The sequence below is a fragment of the Salminus brasiliensis genome, chromosome 14, assembly GCF_030463535.1.
Source record: "Salminus brasiliensis chromosome 14, fSalBra1.hap2, whole genome shotgun sequence".
Classification (NCBI taxonomy): Eukaryota; Metazoa; Chordata; class Actinopteri; order Characiformes; family Bryconidae; genus Salminus; species Salminus brasiliensis.
The window spans coordinates 7,534,622-7,562,435 of record NC_132891.1 but is presented as its reverse complement, the minus strand read 5'-3'; the positions used below and the strand labels follow the sequence as shown (position 1 = coordinate 7,562,435).

The following is a 27,814-nucleotide window of genomic DNA, read 5'->3' as shown; positions in this document are numbered from 1 at the left end:
TCACAGGCAATTTTGCTCCTACCCTCTCCAGTGCTTTGTCTGGGGCTTTTATTCTCTGACAAACTCCATGCAAGAAATTGCCAGAAGGAAAAGACTTCTCAGAAGCCTGCTCTGGAGTGGAGATGAACTATCGACTAGAGTTCAATAGCTGTAGAAAACCTCCACGTTCACAGAGAGGCAGGTTAAGCACTTATAAATGTACATCTGCACTTACCTCTAGTAATCTAATGCACTTCTACCACCACTACTACCATAAATATCTAACTGCTTTGCCAAAGTAGGTTTCTCAATGATTATATCAATGGAAGCTCAAAACAGTTCAAGCAGTTATTTTATGGTTAGTGAACCACTTACAATTACCTTTACTTGTGAATTCTGCATTGATTACTAATCAAACCTTATCTAAACTGTAAAGCATGGTGGAGGGAGCATCATGGTTTGGGGCTTCTTTGCTGCCTCGGCGGGCCTGGATGTCTTGCCATCATTGATCATGAATTTAAAGATATATCACAACATTTCTCAGGACATTGTATGGGGAGTAGTTCATGACCTCCAGCTAAAGAGATGATGGTTTATACAAGATACTGACCCAGTGCCCACGAGTAAATAAACTTAATAGCCAAGTCAGAGGCCTGACCTTAACCCTATCTAGAGAAGAGGGCTGTGCAGGCAAGGCATCCAGAATTTCCTTCTACAGTGCCTAAATCTTATTTTCAGCTACAGGAAACATTTAGCGGAGGTGATTTCTGCTAAAGGAAATCTACATATATTCAAAGGTTCACTTACTTTTTCTAGCCTGCACTGTGGAGGTTTGCTCAACATGTTCAATAAAAGAATGAACAGTACAACTGTTTGTGTAATTAGTTTAGTTAGATAATTGTGACTTAAATAATGCTCAATGTAACAGCAGGATTTGTGGGGTGTCCGTGGTCAGCTGCGGTGAGTAACTATTGGCAGCGGTCTGAGAAGGGATAAATTAAAAAAAATGGCTACAACTAAGGCTATCTAATCTGAGCAAAACTGACAGAAGTGCTACGGTGGCACAAGTTGTAGAAATATTTAATGATGGTTACAGGAAGAATAGCTCACAACACACAGTCCTGCTGCAAAGCTGCAGACCAGTCAGAGTGCCCATGCTAACCCCTGTCCACCATTAAAAAGTGCCTATAATGGGCACTCAAGCATCTGAACTGGACCTTGGATCAGCTAAGGATGGTTGCCAGGTCTGATGAGTCCAATTTTCATCATGTCAGTTTATGTATATAATGGATGAATGGGTACACATGTACTGGTTACTTGTGGGATGCACTGGATCCAAGTCAGATCTACGGCAGATCCACTTCACAGCCGAAGGGAGCTAAAGGACCTGCTGGATGGTCTTGGATTGACCTTATATCTATCAGCATAAGAACTTGGGGCTGATAGGTGTAGGTGACCAACAGAACCAAAAAAAAAAAAAAAAAAAAGATTAACCCCTAAATGTGAAGATTTAAGATGAATCAATTGAGGATACTTGGAAATTAAAAGCATATTTTTTTTAAATCTCAGAAAGTACAATAAACACAATTACCTGTCCCTGTGAATTCTGCATTGATTACTAATCAACCCTTATCTGAACTGTAAAGCATGGTGGAGGGTGCATCATGGTTTTGTGCTTCTTTGCTGCCTCTGCGGCCCTGGACGTCTTGCCATCATTGATCATGAATTCAAAGGTGTATCACAATATTTTACAGGAGATTGTACGGGCAGTAGTTCATGACCTTAAGCTAAAGAGACGACGGGTTATACAAGATACTGACCCAGTGCCCAAGAGTAAATAAACGAAATGGCCAAGGCAGAGGCCTGACCTTAACCCTATCTAGAGAAGAGGGCCGTGCAGGCAAGGCATCCAAAACCCAAAATGATTAACTCTTTAAATGTGAAGATTTAAGATGAATCAATTGAGGATACTTGGAAATTAAAAGCTTATTTTTTTCAAATCTCGGAAAGTACAATAAACACTGTGCTTAAGTGCATGGAACTGAGAGTGTGTGTGTGTGTGTGTGTGTGTGTGTGTGTGTGTGTGTGTGTGTGTGTGTGTGTGTGTGTGTGTGTGTGTGTGTGTGACTAGTCTCTACTTACCCTCGGTGTAATGTAAAGGGAGGGCTCACTAATCCCACTTTAATACCCCCTCGCTAGTGAGTGCTTAGTGAGATGTGGCCACAACAAAGGAGCCGAGGCGTGGAGCCCTTCCCCTTTAACACCGCACACTCATACACACACCCCTTTAACTGGCTGTCGGACTATGGCGTGTGCTCCCGTTCAGTTGTGCTCGCTTGTCAACATCTCACCACAAATGCATTAATGCGAAGCAATGGGAATCTCGCAGTCATGTCTTTGGCACGAAGCGTCTCAACGTTGCTTGTCCTGGCAGGATTAATCGCACTGGGCGATGGTGAGTAGCACGTTTGGCCGCCGCTCATCCACACACGCTCTCTCTCCGTGTGTATTTACGCGGTCGGAGCGGCTTCTGTGTCGAATTTTCCGGTCCACCTTAAAACCGCTTCGGCTGTTGCATTCAGGCGCCCGTCTGGCCAGAGCGAGGCTGCGCGCCGTTTAAGGTGGAACGGAGGAATTAGGCGAGGAGCCGACTCGCTGTTTATTTATTGAATAGTGTGAACGCTGGAAGGCGGCGAGGCTACTGTGCGAGGCTGGCCGTCACGGCGCTAAGCCTGCTTGCTAACGTTAGGGTATTTTGAAACTTTAATGCCTTCGTTTTACGTCGTTTTCATTTGCCCTAATTTTTTTCGACCAACGTTTCCGGTTAGATGTGTGTATGGTGGGAATGTGCCAGGCTCGCTTTTGGTTTCTGTGGTCACTGTGGCCACAGCACTTCATAACAAAACCCGGAGTAAATACTGGACATCCTAGAAGGCTGTTTTTCCTTATGTCATTCAGCTGCAGAACCCTCTCCATGCCTGTGCTTATCTAGAACAGTCCATGGTAGAAGGTCTAATGCATATCTGTGATGGCCACCTTGTCCAGACCACAGAGTGAACCCACTTTAGCTATTAGACTATTAGACTAAATATAAGGTGCATGTGTGTTTTTGTGGTTTGGGTTCTACAGTGAACAGACAGTCTGTTCATCTCAGCTGTATTTATGTTCCTTCTACTCCAGTGGTCCCCAGCCATGCTCCTGGAGGTCTAGCTACATTCACAATCCTGATCGATCCTAATTATTATTATTATTATTATTATTATTATTATTATTATTGGCTTGATCAGCTGAATGAGGTTTGTTGGGTCTGGGTTGGAGGGGAGACCTGGAGGAAGGTTGATCTCCATGTGGGTTGGTCACCACTGTTTCACAATATAGCTACTAGGGGTGTCCCATATTTCAGTAACAGCACTGAGATGTAAATAAATGAATAAATAATAATGGTTTCATTTAAAATGTGCATTGTGGGGAAATTGATCTAATTGTGAATCTAGAACTGTTGTATTTTCTAAAAAAATTTTATGTTTATTGATGACACTAAAATTGTGATGGACCAAAAATGTGTGGGGATTTTGCCACACCCTGCATGTACCTCTGTGCTGTGAATGTGTGAAAATGGGTGGCTATTTAATTTTAATTTAATTTTTTTAATTGGACATTTTGTAATAGTGGTTGGTATCATCCCATCACATTTTTAGCAAAGGTTTATATATATATATATATATGTATGTATGTGTGTGTATATATATATATATATATTATTTATTTATTTATTTATTTTTATATATTTATATTTATAGGTATTTTCTCATTGGCTGAACCATGTAAACAACCTCTGTTCTGATTGGTTGCCCTGTATTTCATGCTCCTTATAACTTCAGTGTGAGTGGGCGGGGCTAAACCTCCCTAGGCTGGGTAGGTAGGTGTATGGAAGTGTTGGGTTTTTATGACCTCGCAAAAATATATTTCCTTCAAAACGGGCTAGTGAGTGATCTAAGCTATGGTGAGCCCTTCTGTTTCAGTACTGTGGGCCCTTTAATCGAAGTAGCAACACACACACCATGCTTTTACTGCTTATACCTTGCTCAGCTATATGAAGCAGCAAGTCTTAATGCCCCACCCAGGAGCTTAGAAACTAGTTTAGTCCTCATCCATGATAAAAATGTACTATGTATAAAATAAGGCCACAGAGTTCAATGGCGTTTGAGAGGCCTCTGCAGAATGGCATGTTCTCATCAGTTCAACATAGCCTACATGCTCAGCCCTACTGTCTGCGTGTGTGTTTACAATACAAGCAACAGCACACAGGAGCGTGTTAATGGCTCCAGGCTTAAGTTGCCCTCATGCTAACATGTGCATCATCATATTCCTATCCCTGTCCTGAAGGGGTATAAAACATTCATGCCCGTGGCTTCATGGTAGTGGGTCCAGTATGGCGCTGCATATTTTGGCCTCCAGTGAATAGAAAGCTGCCCTTGTAGCTTAACCTTGGACGTTCTTTCCCACTAAAATTCACGAGGACACAAATGTTCCTGGTTTTTCTGTGATGTGCATCAGTTCTTCTGAGCGTATTGCAGCAGCACGCTCAGTGTTTTGCTTGCTGAGGAGGAAAACACTGCTGCTTATGTCTGTAAACAGGCTGAGTTTTGTAGCACTTAAAACAGCGAGTCTATGCACTCGCAGAGGGAGGCGGTTGCAGAGTGTTCACTCTGCGAACCCAGACAGAAGTCAGAGTTGAAGTCTGGCCTTTTGTGATGGAAATGTAGGCAATGAGTCCCATTCAGCGGCCTGTCAAAGGAGTCTGCCTCCCTTTTGTATAGCCCAGCTAATGTTGATTACATTCACTGCATACATAAACATGGCTGACGTATGGTAGGGCAGCATGGCCTGATCTCGTGCTTTGTTGCTCTTGGAAGATCAGGGATGCGTTCTCCCTGAAGATCACGTTTGATTGAGGATTTCTGAATGCTCACAGCCAGAGTGGTTGAGGAGCTGAGTTTTTAAGCCATTATTATTATTTATTTATTTATTTATTTATTTATTTTGCCCTTTCTGTTCTCGTTCCCCGGTTGCTAAGTCAGTTCCTGTCACTCTCAGCTTTTGTTAAGAATTGTTCTCTTTTTCTTATTGTTTTTTTAATGGATGATTCATCTGATTTCCAAGAAATTCTAATTCCTCACTTGACACAAAGCCATCATGCTTAACAGTATGTCACATGCTCTGATAGACTATATGGACAAAAGTTTTAGGACATTTATTGTTTCTTCCAAAATCAGGGGCATTAAAGAGTTTATCTTGCTTTTGTTGGAGGGAAGAAGGCTTTCTGCTAGAGTTTGGAGCATTGCTGTGAGAATTTGGTTTCATTAGTGAGGTCAGGGTGTTGGATGGTCACCACCATATTTCCAACTCCTTCAAAAGCTCAAAAATTCATATATCTCTAGTCCCCATTCTGATTCCAGTAGGCTCATGTTTATCTGCCCTAGAAAGTATTATTCTTTTGGCAGTACTTCTATACAGGCACTAGACAGGTGTGTGTGTGTGTGTGTGTGTGTGTATTTGCACATCTGTATCAGCAATGGGTGAAACTTAAAGTAGCTGAATGCATTCATTAGAAGCGGTGTCCACAAACATTTGGACATATAGTGTACAAGCTGTAAAGGAAAAGGCAGAGGCCACAGGCCCACCTGTAACCATGTAAGGGAGTTGGTGAATGAGCACCTCTATATTGGGGCATAAACACTGTCCGTAGTGCTGGGCAATATATTGTGCTGTGAAACTGGGATATTCAGTTAAGTGTTTTGTGAGGTGCTTTTTTTCCTTTTTGAATATGATGCAAAAAAATTAAATGGGGGGTGAAACAAAAAATGAAAGCAATTTATTCTTTTCGTTTTTGAATCTGATGCTGAAAAACTACTTTCGATTTTATGCTTAATAAATTTCAAATATGAAATGGGGGGTGGGGGTGGGCCAGGAACTTAATTTTTTGCGTGATCTGATAAAGATAAATCAGCCTTGTCCAACAGTCTCGAAATTTCATAGTTTTGGATGAAGTTGAAGGAGGAGCGTTTCATCTTGTTCGGAGAAATGAAACACATTGCTGTTAAGGAAGAAGACATGACAACCATAAAGATCAAGATCTGTAGTTTCATCTGAAAATACATAAATCATATGTAGTGTTATTGTGTAAAATAGTGTTCATTATAACTACTTAATATAACTTCCCTTACTGTTTACATTTGAAAAGTACTTGGTCTCAGTGGCTACATCACCGATGACCGCAGTGTAGCTGTATTTGCTACAACTGACGACCACTTTAGGCCTTTAGAGCCAACAGTAATAAGGCATTTTGAGGAGCGTGGCCATGGTGTCGATACTAAATTATGCGAAACTGTACTGATCAAATGCAACAAGAATTCAAAAAGACATCAATGTCCGGGTCACACAAAATGAAATGGGACAATCAATTTGAGAGAAGACTGTGCTGTAGACTTGTATCAGTAACGCTCAGCTCTGGATGCCACAGTGAAGGGGTTTGCACAGCTGCTGTGTTTTTTGTCCTGGCTGAGGGGTGAATGTGCCTGGAGCGACAGCGTCCCCCTGCTGTAACTGAAGAAGCTGAGGCTACTGAGCGAGCGCGCAGGCCGCGTGCACGGAGCTGGACTGGCCTGGAATGCCTTTCTCTTTTTCTCAGCGGCCGCGCTGACGCGATTACAGCATAATCAGGCTGATGGGCCCGAAACCGGCCTGTCATGAGGGCTGGAGGCTTGACATGGCCGTGTGACGCTTCTCACGGCAGTGTGTGAGAAAACGGCACCAATGTGAGACAAGAACAGCGAGCCAGGCAAAGACAAACAGCCTCGAGGCAGGGAGCGTCTCTCTCTCTCTCGCTCGCTCTTGCTGTCTCTCGCTGTCTCTCGCTGTCTCTTGCTCATTCTGTGTGTCTCTCTTTGTTTTTGTGTCTCTCTCTCTCTCCTTTGCTCGCTCACTCTTCATTTCTTTCTCTCTCTTTGTCTCGCTCCCTTTCCACTTGTGTGTGTGTCTCTCTCTCTCTGTCTTGCTCTTTTTGCTTTTGTCTTTCTCTCACTCTCACTCAATTTCTTTGTCTTTGTGTCTCTCTCCCTTTCTGTGTCTCTCTCTCTCTCTCTCTCTCTCTCTCTCTCTCTCTCTCTCTCTCTGTGTCTCTTATCCTTTCTGTCTCTCTATCTCTCTCTCCCTCTCTCTCCCTGTCTCTCATCCTTTGTGTCTCTCTCCCTGTATCTCATCCTTTATGTCTCTCTCTCTCTCTCTCTCTCTCTCTCTCTCTCTCTCTCTCTCTCTCTCTCCCTGTCTCTCCCTGTCTCTCATCCTGTGTGTGTGTGTGTGTCTCTCTCTCTTTCTCTCTCTCTCTCTCTCAATTTCTTTTTGTCTTTCTGTCTTTTTCTGTCTCTCTTTCCCCCTTACCATGTGTCTCTCTTTTTTTTTTTTTTTTCCTGATCCTGTGTACGGCTTATATTGACCCGATTCCACCTTAAATTTTAAAACCATTTTAATTCTTTTAATATCTAAAAGTGTTGTGTCCACTAGTACACTCACTCACTCACTCACTCACTCCCTCCCTCCCTCCCTCCCTCCCATGCCCTACAGGAAGAAACACACAGCTAATATCACACTGCAGTGAGAGTGTGTGGCTATTTATCGCTAGGTTTGTTACAGAGTCAGATCAGATTCATTCTTTTTTCCCTGCGATATCTGATCCCACATTTTCTGCTGATATCAGCTGATCTCTGGAATGCTATCTGTGCCATCTCTATAGTTCTCGCTTCCTCTAGAAACAAGAGCGCCTGGAAGGGGGAAAACGTTTGTGAATGTCTGTCGTGAGCGTCTGACTGTTAGACTGGCACTGTGATCACTGCAGTATTCCTGATTGGGATGTTAAACTGTGTGTTTTATGAGATGGCCGTGGGCTGTGAAGTACATCAGAAGGCTGCCACACGAGCCTTGAATTTATAGCGTAATTAAGGCATCAAGGTAAAGACAAGTGACTGAGCTTCAGCACCAAAGCTCCGCAGCTGTAATGTGAAAGTGCAGTTTGGGGAATGAAATGTGGGAGCGCATTAAGCTGCAGTATATTCTGCATGCCTGTGCTTGTTCAGGAACTAAGAACACAGGAAGATGTTGAGGTTCGTTCTGGCTGATATTAATAAGGGTTCAGTATCCTAGTGTTTCCCATGTATCAGGGTATCAGATGGTATTAATGTCCTCATGATTTCTCAGTGCTGCTACTCGGTGCTAGACGGATGTATTGATTGTAAACGATCGTTGTTGGCAACCAAGACAACCTGCTAATATTTAGTTTGGGTCTAAACTGATGGAAAACACGTTGATTGTTCATGGACTGTGGTAACTGCTGTGGAAGGATGGCCACAGAATCTTTAAAATTCCATTGCAAGTGGTCATCGCCAGAGTTTAAGCACCGTGTGACGTTATAGGGGCTGGTAGAGCACACTGTTAAACACGTCCAGCTGAAGACATGTCCTTTAAAATCATTTGTAAAATGTAATTATTAGAAATGCAGTTTTCTTGTAATAAAAAAAATCTAACACCCCCACATTCATCTCTACTTCACATATAAAATCAGAATCAGCTGCAGGTGATTAGAACATGATTAGAGAGGATTCTGGAGAAGCCTGTCTTCATTAAACCTCAGACTTTTAACTTGGTTTGCTCTTGATTGTTAAAGTGAATGGTGAAGATCACCATGGCCAGATCCAAAGCGCTTTCTGAGGCCTTCAGAAAGTAGGCTGTAGATGAAGATGAGTTTCGGGAGGGATTAAAAAAAAAATCTCATAGCAATTAAAAACCAGGTGTCCACTGTCCGCTAAATTTACTTTGAGAACATTTAAAATGACTGCCAACATGACCGCGCCAGGCCGACCTAGTAAGTTCTGCCCAAGGGCAGAACCCAAGAACCCTCTAAACAATGCTAAAATGTCCTCACAGGACTCACGGGTACACTATATGTCCAAATGTTTGTGGACACCCCTTCTAATAAATGATTCAGCAAATATGAAACCAATTGGCACCATGCTTTTGGGTTGGGTTTGGTGATCAATCCAACATCCTGACCACTGCAATCCTATTTATATTTATAAAGGTATTTTTATACCTTTTGATTTCAGAAGAAAGAATGAATTAGCAGGTGTCCCAATACGTTTGTCCATATAGCATAGCTCTTTCAGTAGGTTATGTCAAAGTATGGAGTCTCCCATCTGAAAAAGCCTTCAAAAGTTTTTCAAGGGCGTGACTCCAGATTCATCTGTCCAAAGCACATACAGAAATTAAGAAGCCCTAGTCTTAGTTCTAGGTGTACAGTTTAGTCTTGCCCTGATGGTTTCTGGCCTACAATTGGCCCACAATTTCTCGATCAGTGCAGTCTTAACAGTATCAGTGTTCCAAGGGCTAATATTGCTGTGACCATTAACACATGATTTATGGTGCTGCGTTTAACTGCCAGTTTCGGCCAAAAATACCAGGAGTTTGAGCTAAATCCAAACTGCTTCCTTTATCCATCAGTACTACCAGAGCTTGTTTGACACCAATACCAGTATAGATGATATATCACTCAGCATTAGTGTGTGCCTGTCTGTTACGCTGTTGGGGGAGGGGGGTTGAGTTCACGGTCACAGCGGTCTCCGATCTGTCCTTCCATCTCTAATGACCTTGCTAATGACCTGAGTGGCCATCAGGCAGAGCGCCTAATTGCACTTTCAGACAGGCTAGCCTTTGCTTGACCTGACTCACTCCTCTTGTTTGGAAAGTCTCCATGTTGTGGCTTGTTTATTTACAGGGCCCTTTTATCATTAATTTGCCCTAATGACATAATAGCCTGACTGTTTTGTCTTAGTACGTCCTAATATTATAAGCATCTCTCATGCACTCTCGAGCGGGGGGGCAGCAGCCCTGCCAAACCCTGTCAAATTACGCTGTTTGCCTGAAAACACAGAGGCCAGCAGAGCGCGGATCCACATGGGACTCGAATTTAAAATGTAGCTTCTGCTGATGTGCTAAATGTTTGCCACAGTAATTTGTTAACCTTAGCAGTACAGTAGTTACTGAGGCAGCTGCAGTAGGAAATGCAGAAAGAAAGAAAGATGCTACAAAGGGTTCCTTGAGCACGAGGAACAATTCCTGATTGGAGAGCGTGACGAGCCTTTCAATCGGTGACAAACCTTTCCATCACAGTTTTAAGTGAAGTGAGATGATTTGGGACCTTCTACTTTCTGTTTCTATACTGCTGAATTGTAAATACTCAGTATGTCCAAATGTTTGTGGACACCCCCCCCCCTCTTTCTAATGAATACATTCAAAAATTTTAGGTTACACAGTTTGTCTAGTCCGTGTAGGGAAGTACTGCCAATAGAATAGGACGCTCTGGAGCAGATAAACATGAACCTATTGGCACCATGCTTCCTAATGCCAGGTGTGGGCTGAAAAGGTATAAAGCCCCCAGCATTGAGCTGAGGAGCAGCAAAACTGTGTTCTCTGAAATTGGAGGGTGATCCAGTACTTTTTGGTGATTTGGGGACGAGGTGGAGTGGTGATCAATCCAACATCCTGACCTCCCTAATGCTCTTGTCCCTGAATGCAATCAAATCCTTACAGTAATGCTCCAAAATCAAGTGGAAAGCCTTCCCTATACGGTAGAGACAGTAGAGAAGGATATACTCTTATTTTATACCCTTGATTTCAGAAGAAACAATCAACAAGCAAGTGTCCCAATACTTTTGTCCATATAGTGTATGTGATTCATGTTTGCTGTTGTTACTGTGCAGTTTATATAGTTACTTTTGCTTTTGTTTATACTGGTGATGAACATTTTCGGAGGATATTGGGATTATTGTGAAATAATAATCACAACAGAAATATGGTATCATTATATTTCCCGGTCTGTTCAGAGGCCTGTTAATCCTGTGGCACAGTAGTTCTGCCCTGTGTTACATTAGCTGTGTATCTATATTTGGAGGTGGTATGTAAATCTAACTGTATTGGGTTAAGGGGGTTTAAGGCCATGGCCCTCCGAAGGACTGGGCAGAAAGGTATTAGATGGACAACGACTCATGTTTCTGAAGGGAGAAAGAGATTTCTGCTTTTGGACCAGACAAGTAATTTGACCATGAGAGAGCAGAAAAGATGCCCCTCCTTCCCCCGCATTGATTGTGTGTGTGTGTGTGTGTGTGTGTGTGTGTGTGTGTGTGTGTGTGTGTGTGTGTGTGTGTGTGAGAAATAGGGAGTGTGCGTCTGGGAGAGTGTGTGTTTGTGTATGTTTGTGTGTAGGAGTTGTGTGTGTGTGTGTGTGCATGCTCGCTCCGTCTGGTGGCGTCGGCATGTCTTAATCAGCTCCCTGTCTGGGGGCTCTATGGATCTCGTTTCAGCCCCTTTGCATCTTGGGTAACGGCACTCTCACAGTCCGCTTGCTCCCTCCGGCCCCTGGCATCCTGCTCTCTACGACACAGAGGAGGATGATGGACCTTAATTATACTGAGGAGATGGAGCGTGATAACGTCCACAAGGAAAAGCAAGCAAGACCACTTGGAGAGACCGAGCGCACGTTTTAGCCCTAAACCGCTTTTGCAGGAGCTTTGTTTGCACACCAGACTTTTACTTGAAGGAACACTCCAGTGTTTTTTCAACCCTAAAAAAAAATCAGGAGGGAGCGTCTAGCTAACGTCGCTCTCGTTCTTTTCAATCCCGATCCTAACAGTCTGCTGCTTGTTAAGCACAGTTATTGAGTGGTGTCACTAGGTGCTCAACACCTCTAATAAAGATAGCTAGAGTAGATGTTTACGACTCTAGCTGATGTTAGCCAGGTTCAGTGAGTATATTTTTAGGATAAACCAACGAACATTGGCACGTCATCCACTGAGGGGAAAAAAGATCTCCCATGGAAGACTAGCATCTGTACTGGTTAGCAGCGTTTTCTCACTAGCTCCTCTGTATAGGAAGCTGACATCAAAACCATTTCCCTCGCCCCTCATGTTTTTAGATCATAAATTATGTTTTTGGTTGCTTTGGTTTCTTTGTTTTTCTATACTGTGGCCAACTTTTTTTTCCATCTCTAGCAGCGTTTCTGAGATTCCCTTCGTTGACAGGAATGCAACAACATCGCCAAATTCCGTAAGATGTTGTGTAATGGCCAAAACAGACCTAAATACAGTGTGCCTCAAACAGCAGTCATCCTTAACCTATTCAACCCTAGGTTTTTTGTTTAACTCAAAAATTCACAATAGGGTCTGCATTAGAATTTATAGCCGATGTTCTATTTAGCTTATCTTGTGAAGTTCCACCAGGTTCTGTTTTAAGGCCTATGAAAACCGAACCTGGTGGTTCTATGATGGACCAACAGGGTCTGTTGGGTCAATCTTATTACTTAACAACTAGTTAAAACTGCAGAGAAGAATGCGTTATTTATAAATTTGAGCGCAGGATGTTTTGGTCACATGAAAAAAGGAAACCCGGTAACGGCAGAGTTATTCTCATCCATGTAAGAACACTGAAAACTAAGGCCACGTTCGTTCACATTACCCAAAACCTAAAGCAAAGTTGTTTATTTTCTTGCTTCTTTGATGACTGTGTGGTCGATCACATTTGATTGACTTTAATATGTGGTCATATATTGGATACATATCTGAGTTGTGGGCATGAGACATGGCCAGGTCGGATTTCATGTGTCTTTTTTCAATGTGTTCAGTGCTGTCATTAGCCAACAGTGCGGCAAAACAACAGAGGTGACTTGCAAAAACATATTATTTGCATTAGTGTCTTTCAGGGAGGGCTTTGTTCACATTGCAGACAGCTGCATGTTGCTTACATTATTGAATGTAAACTAACAGGATGGTCAAATCTGATCTGAGCAAAAACATTTTAATTTAAGAATTGTTTTTATAAGGCCTGTAATGTGAACGAAGCCAAAGTTCCCCAAAATCTCCAGCCTGGATAGCATTTTCAAAAACCTCCATTTTCAGTCTGTTCTCTTGTGAATGGGGACCATTTTCAAAACTGCTGGGATATGTGGGCAGGACCGTAAAAAAAGGATGAAAAAGCTGTTGGTTAGATGGATATTTGTCCATTGAATTCCCCTATGGTTGAGGCAACTGCCCATTAGCCTCTTTTAACTCGCGTGTCAGAAGTTGTTGTTTGTGCTAATCTGCCATATCCTACAGATAGAGGTTAGGTTAAAAAACACTGGCGTATTCCTTTAAGAAGGTCTTGGTCCTTGTTAGCACCCCTATTTTGCTACTGGCTTGTTGAAGGAGCTCTGAGGAGGTTGGGAAATATTTGGCCCGTGCTGCCTTTAGTCACCATACCAGTAATATGCAGCTGTTTATGCCAGATCCACTTGCGGTTTCATCATCACGCTAAACCCCACTCTGATGAGCCTGCTCCGGATCAGCCCGACTCGCTCTTAACGGCAATGTAGTTTTATTCCCCCCCTTTCCTTACACGGCTGCCACTTCCTGTCTCAACAAGACTGGAATGATAGGAACTTCACACTGCCAGTGAGTTTTTGGGCCCGGCCTTTACTGAATTCCCCCTTTCGTACGAGTTAAGTCGAAGTCTAGACTGGGCTTTAACGACTGTCACAGCTGGTCCCTCGGCCAAAAAACCCACTCACAGCTGGGGGTGCAGTAGCCCACCCTGCCCCCAGTCCTGTTCCATATCGGCTCCTGCCTCCCCCAACTCGGCTCCAAAATGGCCAGGGTTGACGGGGGTGGGGGATGAGGGCGTCCAGTCCCTCCAAACAGTCCCCACTACACCCCCACACACCCTGGCCGTGCTCTTTGTTCAGACACAGCCAGCCCAATCCCTCCTCATGTCTGCCTAATCTCCACACAAAGGGCCAGTGTAAGGCCACCAATTATGTGCATACGAGAGCAGAGTTCACTTAGCCCAGACCATGCACGCTCCTTCATGCTGCGTTTGGAGCCATGCACACTCAGATACCACATCAGGTACTTTCAGTCGGACAACTTCATACAAACTGCTATTGTGCATTTACAGATTACGCTCAACCCTTTGAGAAATTAACCCTGGTTCAACACTCACTTCTTTCAGAATGGTGGGTTTAGGAGCTTCGTTGCGAAACATGAACGATTTTGTCAAGGCAATTGAATGTTTAACGCGATACTCAGAGTGAGTGAATCAGAGTTTAAAATTCAGAATTTAATTAAATACAGCAAAAAATGCTACTATGCTAATGCTAATATAATTTTGTTTAATGTTTCAGTTCATTTAATGGTTCAACATTACAAAAGACCTTAAGATGTACACTGTATGGACAAAAGTTTTGAGACACCTGCTCATTTATTAAAATTGAGGGTATTAAAAAGCGTTTATGCTACATTTGTTGGGGTAACTCCCCTACAGATGTTGAAAGATCCCCCACCCCCAACTTGTCCTTAAAGTTTTGGATGGAGCACAATCATTCCGGAGAACACGGTTCCACTGCTTCACAACTCAATGCTGGAGGGCTTTATACCAATAGGTTCATGTTTATCTGCTCCAGAGTGTCCTATTCTATAGGCAGTACTTCCTGAGAAGGGCATTCAGGTTCAGGGAGAGGTGGGTGGACGGGCAGAGTGTAACAGCGGTGTAACAAGTGAGCTTGACCTCACGACACTGCTGTGTGTGTGTGTGTGTGTGTGTGTGTGTGTGTGTGTGTGTGTGTGTGTGTGTGTGTCTGAGATGAGCACACACCTTCCCACCTCCGAGTTGAAAAGTTGTTGTGTTTGCTATACAAGTTTCACGCTGCCCTTAGACAGTGAAATCGTTTTTTTTTTTTTTTATTAAGTACACAACACAACATGGACAAAAGTTTTGGGACACCTGCGCCATACATTGTTTCTTCCAAAATCAAGGGGATTTTAAAAAGGAGTTAATTCTGCTTCTGTTGGAGTAACTGTCTCTACTGTCCAGGGAAGAAGGCTTTCTGCTAGATCTTGGAGCATTGCTGTGAAGATTAGATTGCCTTCTGCGACAGCAACCTCAATGTGGCCAAAATGTTTTAGCACCAGCCCATTTCCTCCAAAACTCTATTCAATCCCAATCCCAAAATCCCAGAGAACTCCGTTCCACTGCTCCATAGGTCAGTGCTGGAGGGCTTTACACCCCTATAGCCCACAGCTGCCATTAGTGCCAACAAAGAGTCCTATTCTATTGCCAGTACTTCTCTAGAGGGACTAAATAAGGTGTGTGTGTGTGTGTGTGTGTGTGTGTGTGTTTGCACATCTATGTCAGCAGTGGGGGCAACTTAAGGGAGCTGAAAGCGTTCATTAGAAGAGTGTATTGCAGTGTATCATGACTTGCATGTTAGCTTGTGGATAGCGTGTTAGCCTGGACTAATATGTTTGCTCATTAGTTAGAGTTTAACATAAATCATTGCAGTCTTGTAAAAACACTTTTTGACATAATGTGAATTTAATATCTGCTGGGTCAAAATCTCATGATGAATGGACTAATAGAAATGCTCCAAAATGACATTTTACATCGACTCACATTAGAAGTTCTGCTGTAAAGTTGTTCATTTGTAGCGGAGATTCTGTACTGACAGCTAGATACACTATATGGGCAAAAGTATTGGGACACACCTCTGAGTCACTAAAATTAGGTGTTAGGAACTGTGATGGGAGGCGCCGCTGCAGTTATTGAAATTTCTTCCCTCTTAGATCTTCCAAAAGTGGAAACGTGTAGGAACCACAGCAATTTGGACAGGAAGTGTCAGACCACATAAAGTTACAGAGCGGGGTCAGGTAAAGAAGGTAAAGAAGATTGACCTTTTGCTTTTGTGTTTTTTGGCCGCTGTTTGTTTAGGAAGGTTTAGACCAAGCAATCTGAGCCCCGGAGTTCTTACAGTATTTCAGTAGCTTGCTGTTTCAGTAATCGGCTCTGCCTGTTATTTAATGTCGTCAAATGATGAATGACATCGCTGAGCAATGTGCGGTGGGCAGGAAACTGCAGTGTTGTAATGCCCTCTGCGGCCCTGTTTACAACATAGCTTACGGAAATGCTATTATCTGTTTCTTGTTTAAGGCTGTGTTTTGAATGGCTGCAGTTATGGCAGAGAGATACAGCTCCATTGTATGTGATGGTGTTTTTGAGGAACACAACAAGTAGAGTCGACCACAGCTCACACAGCTGGTGTCCCACAGGCCACATACACACAGCACAGCAGAGCACACCATCATTTACCATGGTTAACCTCCGGGAACAGCCTCCACCAGTGCGTTCACCACACGGCAACATGCTTGAGCTGAAGGGTGTGTTTAGCATCTTCATAATGGGGTGTCTGTCATCAGCTTCAGCTGCCTGTTGAGTTATTGAGTTTGTGTATGTACATGCAGAGTGTGTAAGAAAGTCTGTTTAATAGAAAGGAGAAGTGCTGGGATCATATCACTGTAAATGACGTGGTGTGTATTGCCTAATGATTATATTAGAAAATATTTTCTCAGTTTTTAATAATCCTGTATAGTTTTATCCATCTCCACTTATAAGATTTAGAATTTGTTTTACCTGACCAATTTTCAACTTCCCCTGAATTACAGAGGCACAGTAAAAACGAGTCACACAAAAAAATCTAGACAGACTCCAAAACGTCTGAAGATTAAATGGTAGATACAAATGTGACCTCACAAAAACAATGAATTGCAAATTAGCTGTTATGTAAACCTGACAGTGCAGGTTTACATACTGTATTTATTATCTAAACAGTAAACCGGGTGGGTGTGGGTGGAGGTGTGGGTGGAGGTGTGGGTGTGGGTGCGGGTGCGTGTGTAGGGTCTTAAAGCAGCATTATGTAAAAATTGGCATTTTTTTCCTCCTGGGCTCCCCCTACAGTAGGGAAGTGTAATTCACACTTTGTGCGCCCTCTAGAGGATATGGTTTACACATGCATTTCTGGACAACCTAAGAGATACAGACCCTTCACTGAAAGAATCATGTAGACTCTTGTGGTAGAGTAGAGCAATATTACAGGAGTTTACACAAAGATGACACATGACAGTGTATTGATGACAGTTCTCACTCCTCATCAGAGTCGCAGTAGTCAGCACGCAGAGCCCGGAATAGCAATGATACAGATGTCATGCTTCTCCTATTTATGAGTCAATGTAGCAATGAAGCATTTATTATTTGAAGGTAAAAATGATTTATAATGTTGCTATAAAGAAGTGAGTTTTGGGGAAAATCCAATTAATTCATTGGCCTTTTTGTAGTGAAATGATTTCTGTGTGATTTCAGGGACATCATAATGAAATGCTTCCCATCCCGTCTATGGAAAAGAGTTAAAAGGCGTTTCAGTTGTATTAGGATTGCCACTGTTGCTTCTTTGCTGGTTATTTTACTGCCCAGTTTGCAGTAATTTGCCCCCTTGTGTGTGTGTGTGTGTGTGTGTGTGTGTGTGTGTGTGTGTGTGTGTGTGTGTGTGTGTGTGCTCTATTAGGGCAGTGATTAGGAGGATATGGCACAGAGTTGTTTTTCCCCACTTTATCTGGGCCTGGTCACCTCTGTGTAATATGCAGGAAATTCCTTGTGCATGTGAACAGTTAAGTTGGATCCGCTCCACTGGCAGTTACTGGCAGCGCATTTGTGTGTGTGTGTGTGTGTGTGTGTCTTAAGAAACACAGCCATTCAGCATTTACTTAAGCACACATTCTCACATCTCACTGTTGTTTTCTCCGTCAGTCCTTTCCAGTTTTCCCTGCAGGTTAGGCTTTATTGGCATTAACCAGTGAAAATACAACCCTGGCAAAGGTCTCAGATGAGTTGAGGCAATAATGATAGTAACAGGAAGAAAAAAAGTGTCTATCGTGCACTAATATGGGAGGGTGCGGTCAGGGCACTTTAGTATCATGCGTTGTGCAATGTGTGTGAGAAAGGCAGAGGAAGTGCGGTGACTAAGATCAATTTAGTGAATCTAACCTCTGTGGAGTCCAAAGGAAGCAAAACGAAGAGGAGAGAGAGTGAATGTGTGTATGTGGGTGGTCTTGTATTTAGGTCTTTATGGGGACTGAATGTGAATGATTGTTTTTTTGACACTGTGTGGGCATTTGGCTGCTGCTAATGAGGGGAAATGCTCACTTTGCAATAACAGTGTTTAATTTGAAAAAGGGGAAAAAAAAAACTGTAGAAGAGCCAAAATTCATTCCTGTTTGATAAACATCTAATGTACAAAATGGTAAAGTGTAAAGAAGCTTTTACAACCTTAATAAACTTCATAAACCTCCCATTAATGTAAAGATTGGAGCAAGGACCCTTCAACTGGTGTAGAACCTTCATATTAAGCCTTTGACTGGTTCTCTTATTTATGTAGGTAGTTGAGGGGGCAAACATGGCCCTTTAGGGAACCCAAAGAGGCATTTGTGGCATTGCTCACAGAACCCTTTGTGACCCCTTTTATTGTTGTATTTATATTATTATAAGAGTGTAGGGTACAGATACAAGCTACAGCAGTACTACCCAAAGGTATCTCCCCCTCCAAAGGTAGGAATACAAACTGCCTGTACACGCTAATGTGTGCTGAGTACAGGATCTGCTAATAAAAGGCTTGTACAAACAGCACAGGCCAGAGAGTGTGGAAAGGCAGAGCTAAAAGAAAGCGAAAAGAAAAGCAGGGATTAGAATGGGCCATTTCTTTAAGGACATAAAAAAGGTCTGGCATTAAAGAACCTTTAAGCTCCTGCAGTTAAATCTGACTCTTTTTTTTTTTTTGTTTTTTCTTCATCCCAGGGCCTTGTTGTCGTCATGCATCACAGTTTTCAAGTCCTGTTATTTTAAAGCCCGTGCAATTTGTCCTAAGTGGGCTGCCATTGTTGGTGGCTGAGCGGCGGGGCTGATAAGGCTAGGGTGTGAGTGAAGCGTGACAGCCAGCCCTACTCTCCCCCCGCCATGACCTCAGCCACCCGCCTGAGCAGCCTCTGTGTGCCAGAGACAAACCCCCCTCCTCCAATCCCAACCGCTTTCCGGCCTCTTGCTTGCTGGGGGAGGCTGGAAAATACATGCCAGCAATGACAGCTCAAAAATAGTTTGAAAACCTGGCCTGCATGCCAGCACACTGGAACATGTCTGAATGCATGCCCTTGAAGATGAACGCTGTCAGCTTGTTACTTAAGCTAGATGAGCGCACAACATGTTTTTAAAGTCTTGAAGTAGGCTAGTGGGGCTTATCCTGGATTAATATGCTTCAGCCTGACACTCGCTCAGAAATCTGCTCCTCTCTCATATTTAAACTTCACTGGTTGCTTTTTTCCATATTGGATAAAGATATGAGCTTTACAGTGATTTGATTAAGGTGATTCTAGGTGGTGATTTGGTGTAATCTCAAATTTAGCTATGATTTAGTTAGTTATTTAGAATAGTTGTTTTTGTTTATATATGTTTATATATTTATTTATATGTGTATATATTTATGCGCCCATATCACTGGAGGAAGTGGAATAAAGATGCAGTTCACCAAGCTTCAGCTTTTATACATGAAACTGTTACAACTTTTCTTCAATTTCTTAATTTGTTTACTCATCTATTTATTTGTTTCTTTCTTTACATACCTTGTTTTTATATTATTGTTTGTATTTGATATGTATGCGTTATAAAAGTACCTGGCAAATTATTTTGCTTAGTGTTTTTTTTTACCTTATTTTAATTAAATAATAAGGTTTGTGACCTAAATTGTATATTGCAATATACCGTACACCTGTTTTTGTTTGTTTGTTTTAAGTTATTTATTTATGTACATTTTGAAGTTTTTTATTATTATTAATAATAATTTATTTATTCATTCCAGGTTTTTCTTACTAAAATGGCCTAGAATTGGCAATATTTATATAATATAATAATCTAATAAAATATATTAATAATATTTATATAACAATGTTTTTTTTTTTTAATTATCAGAAGTTTTTATCTTGCAGTTCATCAAGCCATTCACATATTTTCATATTTTATGATTTTGCCTTTTTCACATTTTAAAAGAGGCCTAAGACATTTATCTTGCAACATACACATTTTTGAAAATGGCCTAGAATTCTGTGTTTGGAAAACAGCCCTGATCAGTATTTTAAAATTGTATTTATTTATTTATTTGTTTTTTAACTGTGTTTGGTCGGTCTGCTGTATATCCTAATGTATTTAGCGTGCAGGCTAGTAATGGTGGTAGTGCAGGGCTCTGGGGTGCTGTGCCTGGAGCAGAGTGCTGCCGCAGTGATCCGGCCCGGCCTGTCCCAGGGCAGTTTCAGCTTTTCACAGTCTGTTTGGGTTTATCTGCAGTGGCGGATTCGATTTCATGTTATGCAGCCTGGTGGTAAACTGGTGGCTGCATTCATGGCCTCGACTTGAACTAAGAGTGACTCTTACCTGATGGCTTGGCTTGCAATATTAGCTTTGCTCGCCCACTGGTGGACATGGCAGAGAAGCACAGTTCTGTGAGGGGTATGAATATGAATGAAGGACTGAACGAATGAAGGACTGAGTTGTTTATGGACCAGAATTTTGGATGTGTGCATGTTTGTGAATTGTTTTTCTGCAGTCACTGTTTGTGATTTTATGACTTTTGTTGTAAAATATACACCATGGATGCCGTACAGGCACAGTATAGTGATTAAACAAACTCCTTATAGGCAGTAGTGCAGTATTGTCTGTAGTCGTTAAAGTGACACTTGGCAGTTTAATAGAATGCAGTACAAATACTTCTTGGTCTTTAGCTGCAGTCTGTACCTGTAATGCATCTGTACATTTATGATTCTTCTTTCTCTCTGCAGCTCTGAAGTGCAACTGCACAAACTGTGAAAAGACTGGATATGAGTGTGAGACGGATGGAGCCTGTATGGCCTCCACCTCCTACATTAAAGGAGAGGAGCAGCATGTCCGAATCTGTATCTCTCGAGACAATCTAATCCCACCTGGACAACCCATCTACTGCCTGAGCACTGAGGGAGTGGTCAACACGCACTGCTGCTACACCGACTACTGCAACAGTGTCAACCTGCAGGTTCCCATTGGTGAGTGTATGAGTTAACGTTACTGGTTTAGATGGTTTGCTTGTCATGTTTTAGTTTATGCTTTATTGCCTGTTGCCTGCAGCTTGTTCTTTTTCACTGGTTTGCAGTGGAGCTGGCATATTGAATATCTTTTATATCGGAAATCTATCCTGAAATAAAACACACACACTGTGATATTGTTGACTGTGTTTCTTCCTGTAGAGAGTTTCAGAGTATAACAGCTTACTTTTAGATAAAAATAGCTTGTTTCAGAGCTTAGTAGTTTTGAAAGAAGGACGATCATATTTGTATTATCTGATACTCAAGCTTCCAATTTTCAATCAGAAAATAAAATAAAGGTAAAGATGCACGTATTGGATGTTATTGATAGCCCGGCGTTCTAACCGCTGAGCCACCACTGCCCCACAGTAAATGATCATTTTAGGAATTTTAAATCTAAAACTTTTAATAAGATTTGAAAAAATATGGAAACTAGAAAATGTCATGTGGTGCAACCACACATTAATCCGTAATGGTGTATTTAAGTCATTTCTAACTGCTTTCAGTTATGCTTCAGATCAGTCGGAGCATATCATTTTTTTTATTTATGTAATATTATTATTATTATTTTATTATTATATTTTTTTTAAAGAGTTTTTGTTTTATTTTTACATTCTGACTTAAATGATGCAGCAGCTACATTTTGGCACTAGTACATGCCCAACACTGCAGCACTACTTGAGGTGGAACGGAAATTCGGATGTAGTAGGCTGTGCTGTGTCTGCACAGACCATGCTGACTCTGTCCTCCCACCCCAGGCGCTTTCACGTTTCTTTCATTTTGGCATGTGCGTCTCCTAGGTAACGCGAGGCATGTGTGTTTTGGGGCGTATTCGGTTTGTGCCGTTTTCCCATTCATCATAAAGATCAGCAAAACTCAGTTGGGAGACCCAGTCTTTTATGGAATCTGCCACCACTTTAAAAGTCATGTAGTAAACCCAGGGCTTTAACCTTCAACCTTGAGCTTTTATTTCTTTTTTTCTTACTTTTTCATGGGTTTCCCAGAGTCACATAACCTGACTCCGTAAACCGAACTCGAGCAATACTGACATTGTGTTGCACTGGTCACTTGAATCTTCATGTTGAAATACTCTGGCCACTCCTTCTTAAGAGTATGTAAAACTGAAACCATGTGTCCTCATGTACCATGTGTCATTTGAGGAAATTCGGTCTGCTCCAGTTGAAATAATTTCATGTTATTCAACTGTTGTTGAAAGTTCTAATGCTTTTTTTTTTTTTTTTTTGTCCGAAGCAGGGTTTATACAGGATGATACAAACTGGCCAAGCTCAGGCAGTAGCTGGGGTCCAGTGGAGCTGGTAGCAGTAATCGCAGGCCCAGTGTTCCTCGTCTGTCTGCTGCTGATCGTGGGGGTGTTCCTGTTCCAGCACCACCAGCGGGCTTACAACCACCGGCAGCGGCTGGATGTTGAAGACCCATCCTGCGACCACTTGTACCTGGCCAAGGACAAGACCCTGCAAGACCTTATTTTTGACCTGTCCACCTCTGGCTCTGGCTCCGGTCAGTCTCTTTCTTTCAGTCATTTTACACATGTCCAGAGCAAACTGATGTGATGTTAACCTTTCCCTCCACTTTTGAGTAAAAAACTAAAGGGAACATTTATAATTGATGCCGGTGGGCAGATGCTGACAGATCATGTTTTTTATATTAAATATTCTATTTTCTTTCCTTTTTTTTGCTGCAGGTCTGCCACTGTTTGTACAGAGGACGGTGGCCAGGACCATTGTGCTGCAGGAGATTATTGGAAAAGGCCGCTTCGGAGAGGTGTGGAGGGGGAAATGGAGAGGAGGGGATGTGGCTGTGAAGATTTTCTCCTCCAGAGAAGAGCGTTCCTGGTTCCGTGAGGCGGAAATCTATCAGACCATCATGCTCCGGCACGAGAACATCCTGGGCTTCATTGCTGCAGACAATAAAGGTGAGCTACGGCTTGCTACCTGCCGCTTTAATCAATTATTGTGCTGTGTCAACACACTTATATTTTTCAAGGATTAAATCATATCAGGAAAGATTAGCCCCAGCTAAAAATAAATTGCTCGTGTGTTATTTATTTATTCATTTATTTATTTAACTTCTCAGACAATGGCACATGGACTCAGCTGTGGTTAGTGTCAGACTATCATGAGCACGGCTCTTTGTTTGACTATCTGAACCACTACTCCGTCACTATCGAAGGCATGATCAAATTGGCGCTGTCGGCCGCCAGTGGACTCGCACACCTGCACATGGAAATTCTCGGCACCCAGGGTAAACAGAGTGTTAACAACTGTGTCCCTTTTACACAACTGTCATTAGTGTGACACTGAAATTAATCCTGTTATTTATTGAAATTACTGTTATTTGGAAACACAGAGTCCTCATTATCATATTTGTTGGAATGGTTTACAGGAAAGCCGGGAATTGCACATCGTGACCTTAAATCTAAAAACATCCTGGTAAAGAAGAACGGCACCTGTGCTATAGCTGACCTGGGTCTGGCAGTGCGGCACGAGTCCGTCACAGACACTATTGACATCGCCCCTAATCAGAGGGTGGGAACCAAAAGGTATTTTTCCATTGTTGCACCCATATATTGCTATTATAGTGTTTACATGTTGTTGAGGCGACCTCAAAAATCCAGCATGGTAACAACTTAGACTGATTATTTTTTTTTTTTTTTTCTCAACTTTAAAGACATGAAAGGTTAAAAAGAGACAATCGTTAAGAGACAATTGTTTAAAATGGTCAAAAAAGTAAGACTACATTTGCTATAAAGTAATAAAAAGTTTTTTAAAAAATACTTTTTTAAGATGTTTAAAAAAAAAGGAAAAATGAATAAAGATGACTATAAAATAAATCAACTGGGAAAAGAAGGAATAAAAAATATAATGACTATATATAAATACATAACAAATGTATAAAAACAAATGGGAAAAACATCTCAATTATTTCTGTCAGGTCATTATTCTAAGTATAAGTAACAGTTACTGTCATGAGAAAGGGTTGGTTTGGCTCATGTAAATTGACATAAATGAACACTTCTTATCTTGCTTTTATTTTGCAGATACATGGCCCCAGAGGTGCTGGATGAAACTATCAATATGAAGCATTTTGATTCATTTAAATGTGCTGATATCTACGCTTTAGGACTGGTCTACTGGGAGATCGCGAGACGATGTAACGCTGGAGGTAAGCGAAATCGCTCTATTAAGCACGGAGTACCAGCCTGTGAGACTGACGAGCTAGTTGTTTAATAAAACCTGGTCTCAACTATTTTGTTTCGTTTTTTCATTCCCATAGGCATCCATGAGGAGTATCAGCTGCCGTACTACGACCTGGTGCCCTCTGACCCCTCCATAGAGGAAATGCGAAAGGTGGTGTGTGACCAGAGACTGCGGCCCAATGTGCCCAACTGGTGGCAAAGCTATGAGGTAACCAAACCCACCACAAATATGTCTGTCATTAGTGTGAACGCACCTGTGCTCTGAAAGGACCCACATGCACACATTTATCATGTTATCCGCTGCTGACACTGCATTGGGATTTAGAAGGGTATGAAACCACCTAGCACTGAGCTGTGGAGCAGTGAACCTGTGTTCTCTGGAATGCTCCTCACAGCTCTTCCAAAATCTGGCAGAAAGCCTTCTTCCCTGGACAGTAGAGACAGTTACTCCAATAACAGCTAGATAAACACTTAAGATTAAAAAATACCTTATTATTTTGGAAGAAATGGTGAAATGAGCTGGTGTCCCAATACTTTTGTTTAAATATAGTGTATTTGTGACCGTGTTCGTGTAGCCAATCATTTGAAAAGGGAAAAACATGCTTGAACTGGTGTGTCTGTGTTTGTGTTCAGGCGCTGCGGGTGATGGGGAAGATCATGCGCGAGTGCTGGTACGCTAACGGCGCGGCCAGGCTCACGGCCCTGCGCATTAAGAAGACTCTCTCTCAGCTGAGCGTGGAGGAGGATGTAAAAATGTGAGGCGCTGGCGGGGGGCTGCAGAGCCCCCCCCCTACAGAGACGCACAAACAGAGAGCGAGAGAGGAAAGAGACTTGACTAAAAGCCACCTGCCAGTTTCAGCCACAGTTTTAATGTTTTTTAAAGTTGTGACGAGGACTACCTCACCTTTTTAGCCAAAACTACTGAGAAAACCGGCCACTCCAGCCATCCTTCGTTCCTCCCACCGGCTCCTAACCTGAAACCCCACATCCAGTCTAGCTGTGTCCCCCTGCACTCACTTCACCTGTGGGGTCAGCATCCACCTCCAGAGCCCACCTACAACCCACCCACACTCCATAGACTTCCTACATTTTTGTTTAAGGCAGGAAATGATGAATTCTGAGGTTTGAAGTTTTTGCCGGGTGGGGGGCCTTTGGGGGTTTGTTGGGTTTTTATTTTGACCACTTGGCTATCTTGCCCCTCAGAATGGACTACGCTGTTTTTGTGACTATTCAAATAAGCATGGTTGTACACGCATTAGAATTCTGGGAGGATTTCCGTCGGCTCATATAGTAGGTTGTGATCTCACTGCTGTCCCTTTTTTGAATGCAGGGAATGAATTTTAGGAGTTAAATGTGAATGTAGTTGGACAGAAAGATGAGTTATCATGGTTTAATCCTAATTAACATTCATAATGTCTTCTTTTATTAAGACTGACTAAACACACTTTACAACTAGTTGATGGATTTTTTTTAAGCTCAAAATTGTTTTACTGGAATTCTTTGTTTTTCTTTTCTTTTTTTTTTGTTCTCCCTATATATTTATTTAAGTTTCAGTTTTGATGTAAGTTGTAACCTTTGAGGACACTGTGAGATGAGCCCCTTTTGCGAGTTGAGTTGAGAGTTTGAGAATTGTGAGCGTACACCAGTGGTCTCACACTCCGTGCCAGGCAAAGTCTGAGATAATGGTGAGTGATGTAGCAAGCAGATGTGCTGTGCGTTTGGATTTCTTTCTGCCATGCCGATTATTATTTTTATTTTTTTTTAAACCATGTAGCCAGGAGTAAAATTAGCCTGTAGTATATCCAGAACCGTACCGGTTCCTTTCTGTTTGTTTTGTGGGGTTTTTTTAAATGATGAACTGCACTATGGTTTCTATATAAGTTCTAATGTTGTAATGGTCCGGTTCTACTAGGGAGAGTAGCAGATGGCGGCTGTTTGTAAACACACCCTATATAAGTAAGCATCCTGTAAATGGTTCCTGTAAAATAATGCATCTCTCCATTTGCTTATTTATAATGTAGCCTTTATAATCTACGACTTTCTATGATCTATTTTCATTATACATTTTGTAGTTTTAATTCAAGCCAACTAAAAGGTACTACTGAACATTTGATTGCATGAATGGCATCTTTCCAAAGCTTTCAAGAGTTTATCCTCATTATCTACTCCATCGAATTTATCCTGACCTAAATAACTCTGTGCACCAGTGTCCTGCACACTTGTATAGCCAAATTCCGAAATCGACTCTTGGTCCCAAAGGAATTTCTAGAATACTAAATAAAAGCCAGTGCTGCGCAGAGCTGTTATTAATTCTCTTTATATTATTAATGAACCCTTAAATATCCATAGCGGTTATTCAGCAAATGAATGTGGGCATATTGGATGTCCTGCAAATTGCGCTGTACAGTCTAGCTGAACACATGGATGATGACTGCAACTTTATACTTTAAGTTCTAATTTAACGTTGCTTAAAGCTCAAAATGTGACCGTCCTTCTTGCTAAGGTGCTCTGTGTCCAACACTGGGATTTCAGTCTTGACTAACTTAAGAAAAAGGCAGTAGAGGAGGTTACACTAGTCAGCTCCACTTTTATTTATAACTCTGTGTTTTTATTTTTCTGAACTTGGAATTTGCTTTTTTGAGAAACATACTGTGCACATCTAATGTGGAAGACTGTGGGAGGGGTACAGCAATGTTAGGCCACCTACTGGAACTACTACACTGGCTTTTAGACCAAATGGCCAGGGATTGCCCATGTTTGGAATGACTTTTCTGCTGTTCAAACAATCTGAATTTCAAACCATGTTAAACGCAGATCTCTTTGGGATTCATTGAAATTGTACATAAATAATACATTTGTTTTCTTATCTTCATCTCCATGGCTGTTTCTTTAGTCCTGCTTCTTCAGCTCCTGGTCTGGATCACCCTGGCACTGCATTACCTCATTATTAATGCATTATCCCAGTTTAGTTGCTTATACTGAAACGTTTACGTTTACGTTTACCTCAGTCTAAAGACTTGTACCAAGGAAATAAGCTGATCTCAAGATTCTCATACAGGTGGATTAAATCAATGGCTGCATCACACTGTATACTACCATACAAAATGGTGGAAAAAAAATAAAATTATATATATATATATATATATATATATATATAAAAAAAATTTCTTGAACTAAATTGAATTAAATTTGAAAAAACCTTCTGATGCAGAGCTAGACTAAGGAGAGCAGAGGATAATGTAATATTTCTTTTAGTTAAATCTATGATCCTCAGACCAGTTCTTAAGCCCCCCTGAGGGGCTCCACATTTTAGCTCCACCAGTGCAACACAAGAGCAATGTGGTCCATAAACCGACTGTTAAACACAAATTCACTGATTTTCTTGGGTTTGTAAATCCTGACACTAAAGACAGAGTTCTCAAGATTCATCCTAAAGACTTTCTGAACTATAAACGTGACTGACTTTTCAGGGCTAGTGTGTTTTGGTTGATTTATAGAAGATTACAGAACTAACAGTGTACTCATCCTCTCTGTTCTTGCAACAGCATCATTT

The 27,814-nt window shown here is 41.8% G+C and overlaps 1 protein-coding gene across 2 annotated transcripts; it reads left to right on the top strand.

The window, feature by feature from the left end:
• The first annotated feature begins 2,275 nt into the window (after positions 1-2,275).
• acvr1ba (activin A receptor type 1Ba) lies at positions 2,276-27,133 on the top strand. Of its 2 annotated transcripts, none has more exons than XM_072697043.1 (9): positions 2,276-2,434; positions 20,766-21,005; positions 22,299-22,562; positions 22,747-22,977; positions 23,139-23,306; positions 23,448-23,604; positions 24,103-24,227; positions 24,339-24,469; positions 24,895-27,133. In XM_072697043.1, exons 1-9 carry the CDS (start codon positions 2,344-2,346, stop codon positions 25,018-25,020), a joined length of 1,533 nt encoding a protein of 510 aa, XP_072553144.1. In that variant the 5' UTR covers positions 2,276-2,343; the 3' UTR covers positions 25,021-27,133. The 2 variants fall into 2 exon arrangements, with proteins under 2 accessions (XP_072553144.1, XP_072553143.1); XM_072697042.1 differs by having other exon boundaries at positions 22,296-22,562.
• Positions 27,134-27,814: the final 681 nt, after the last annotated feature.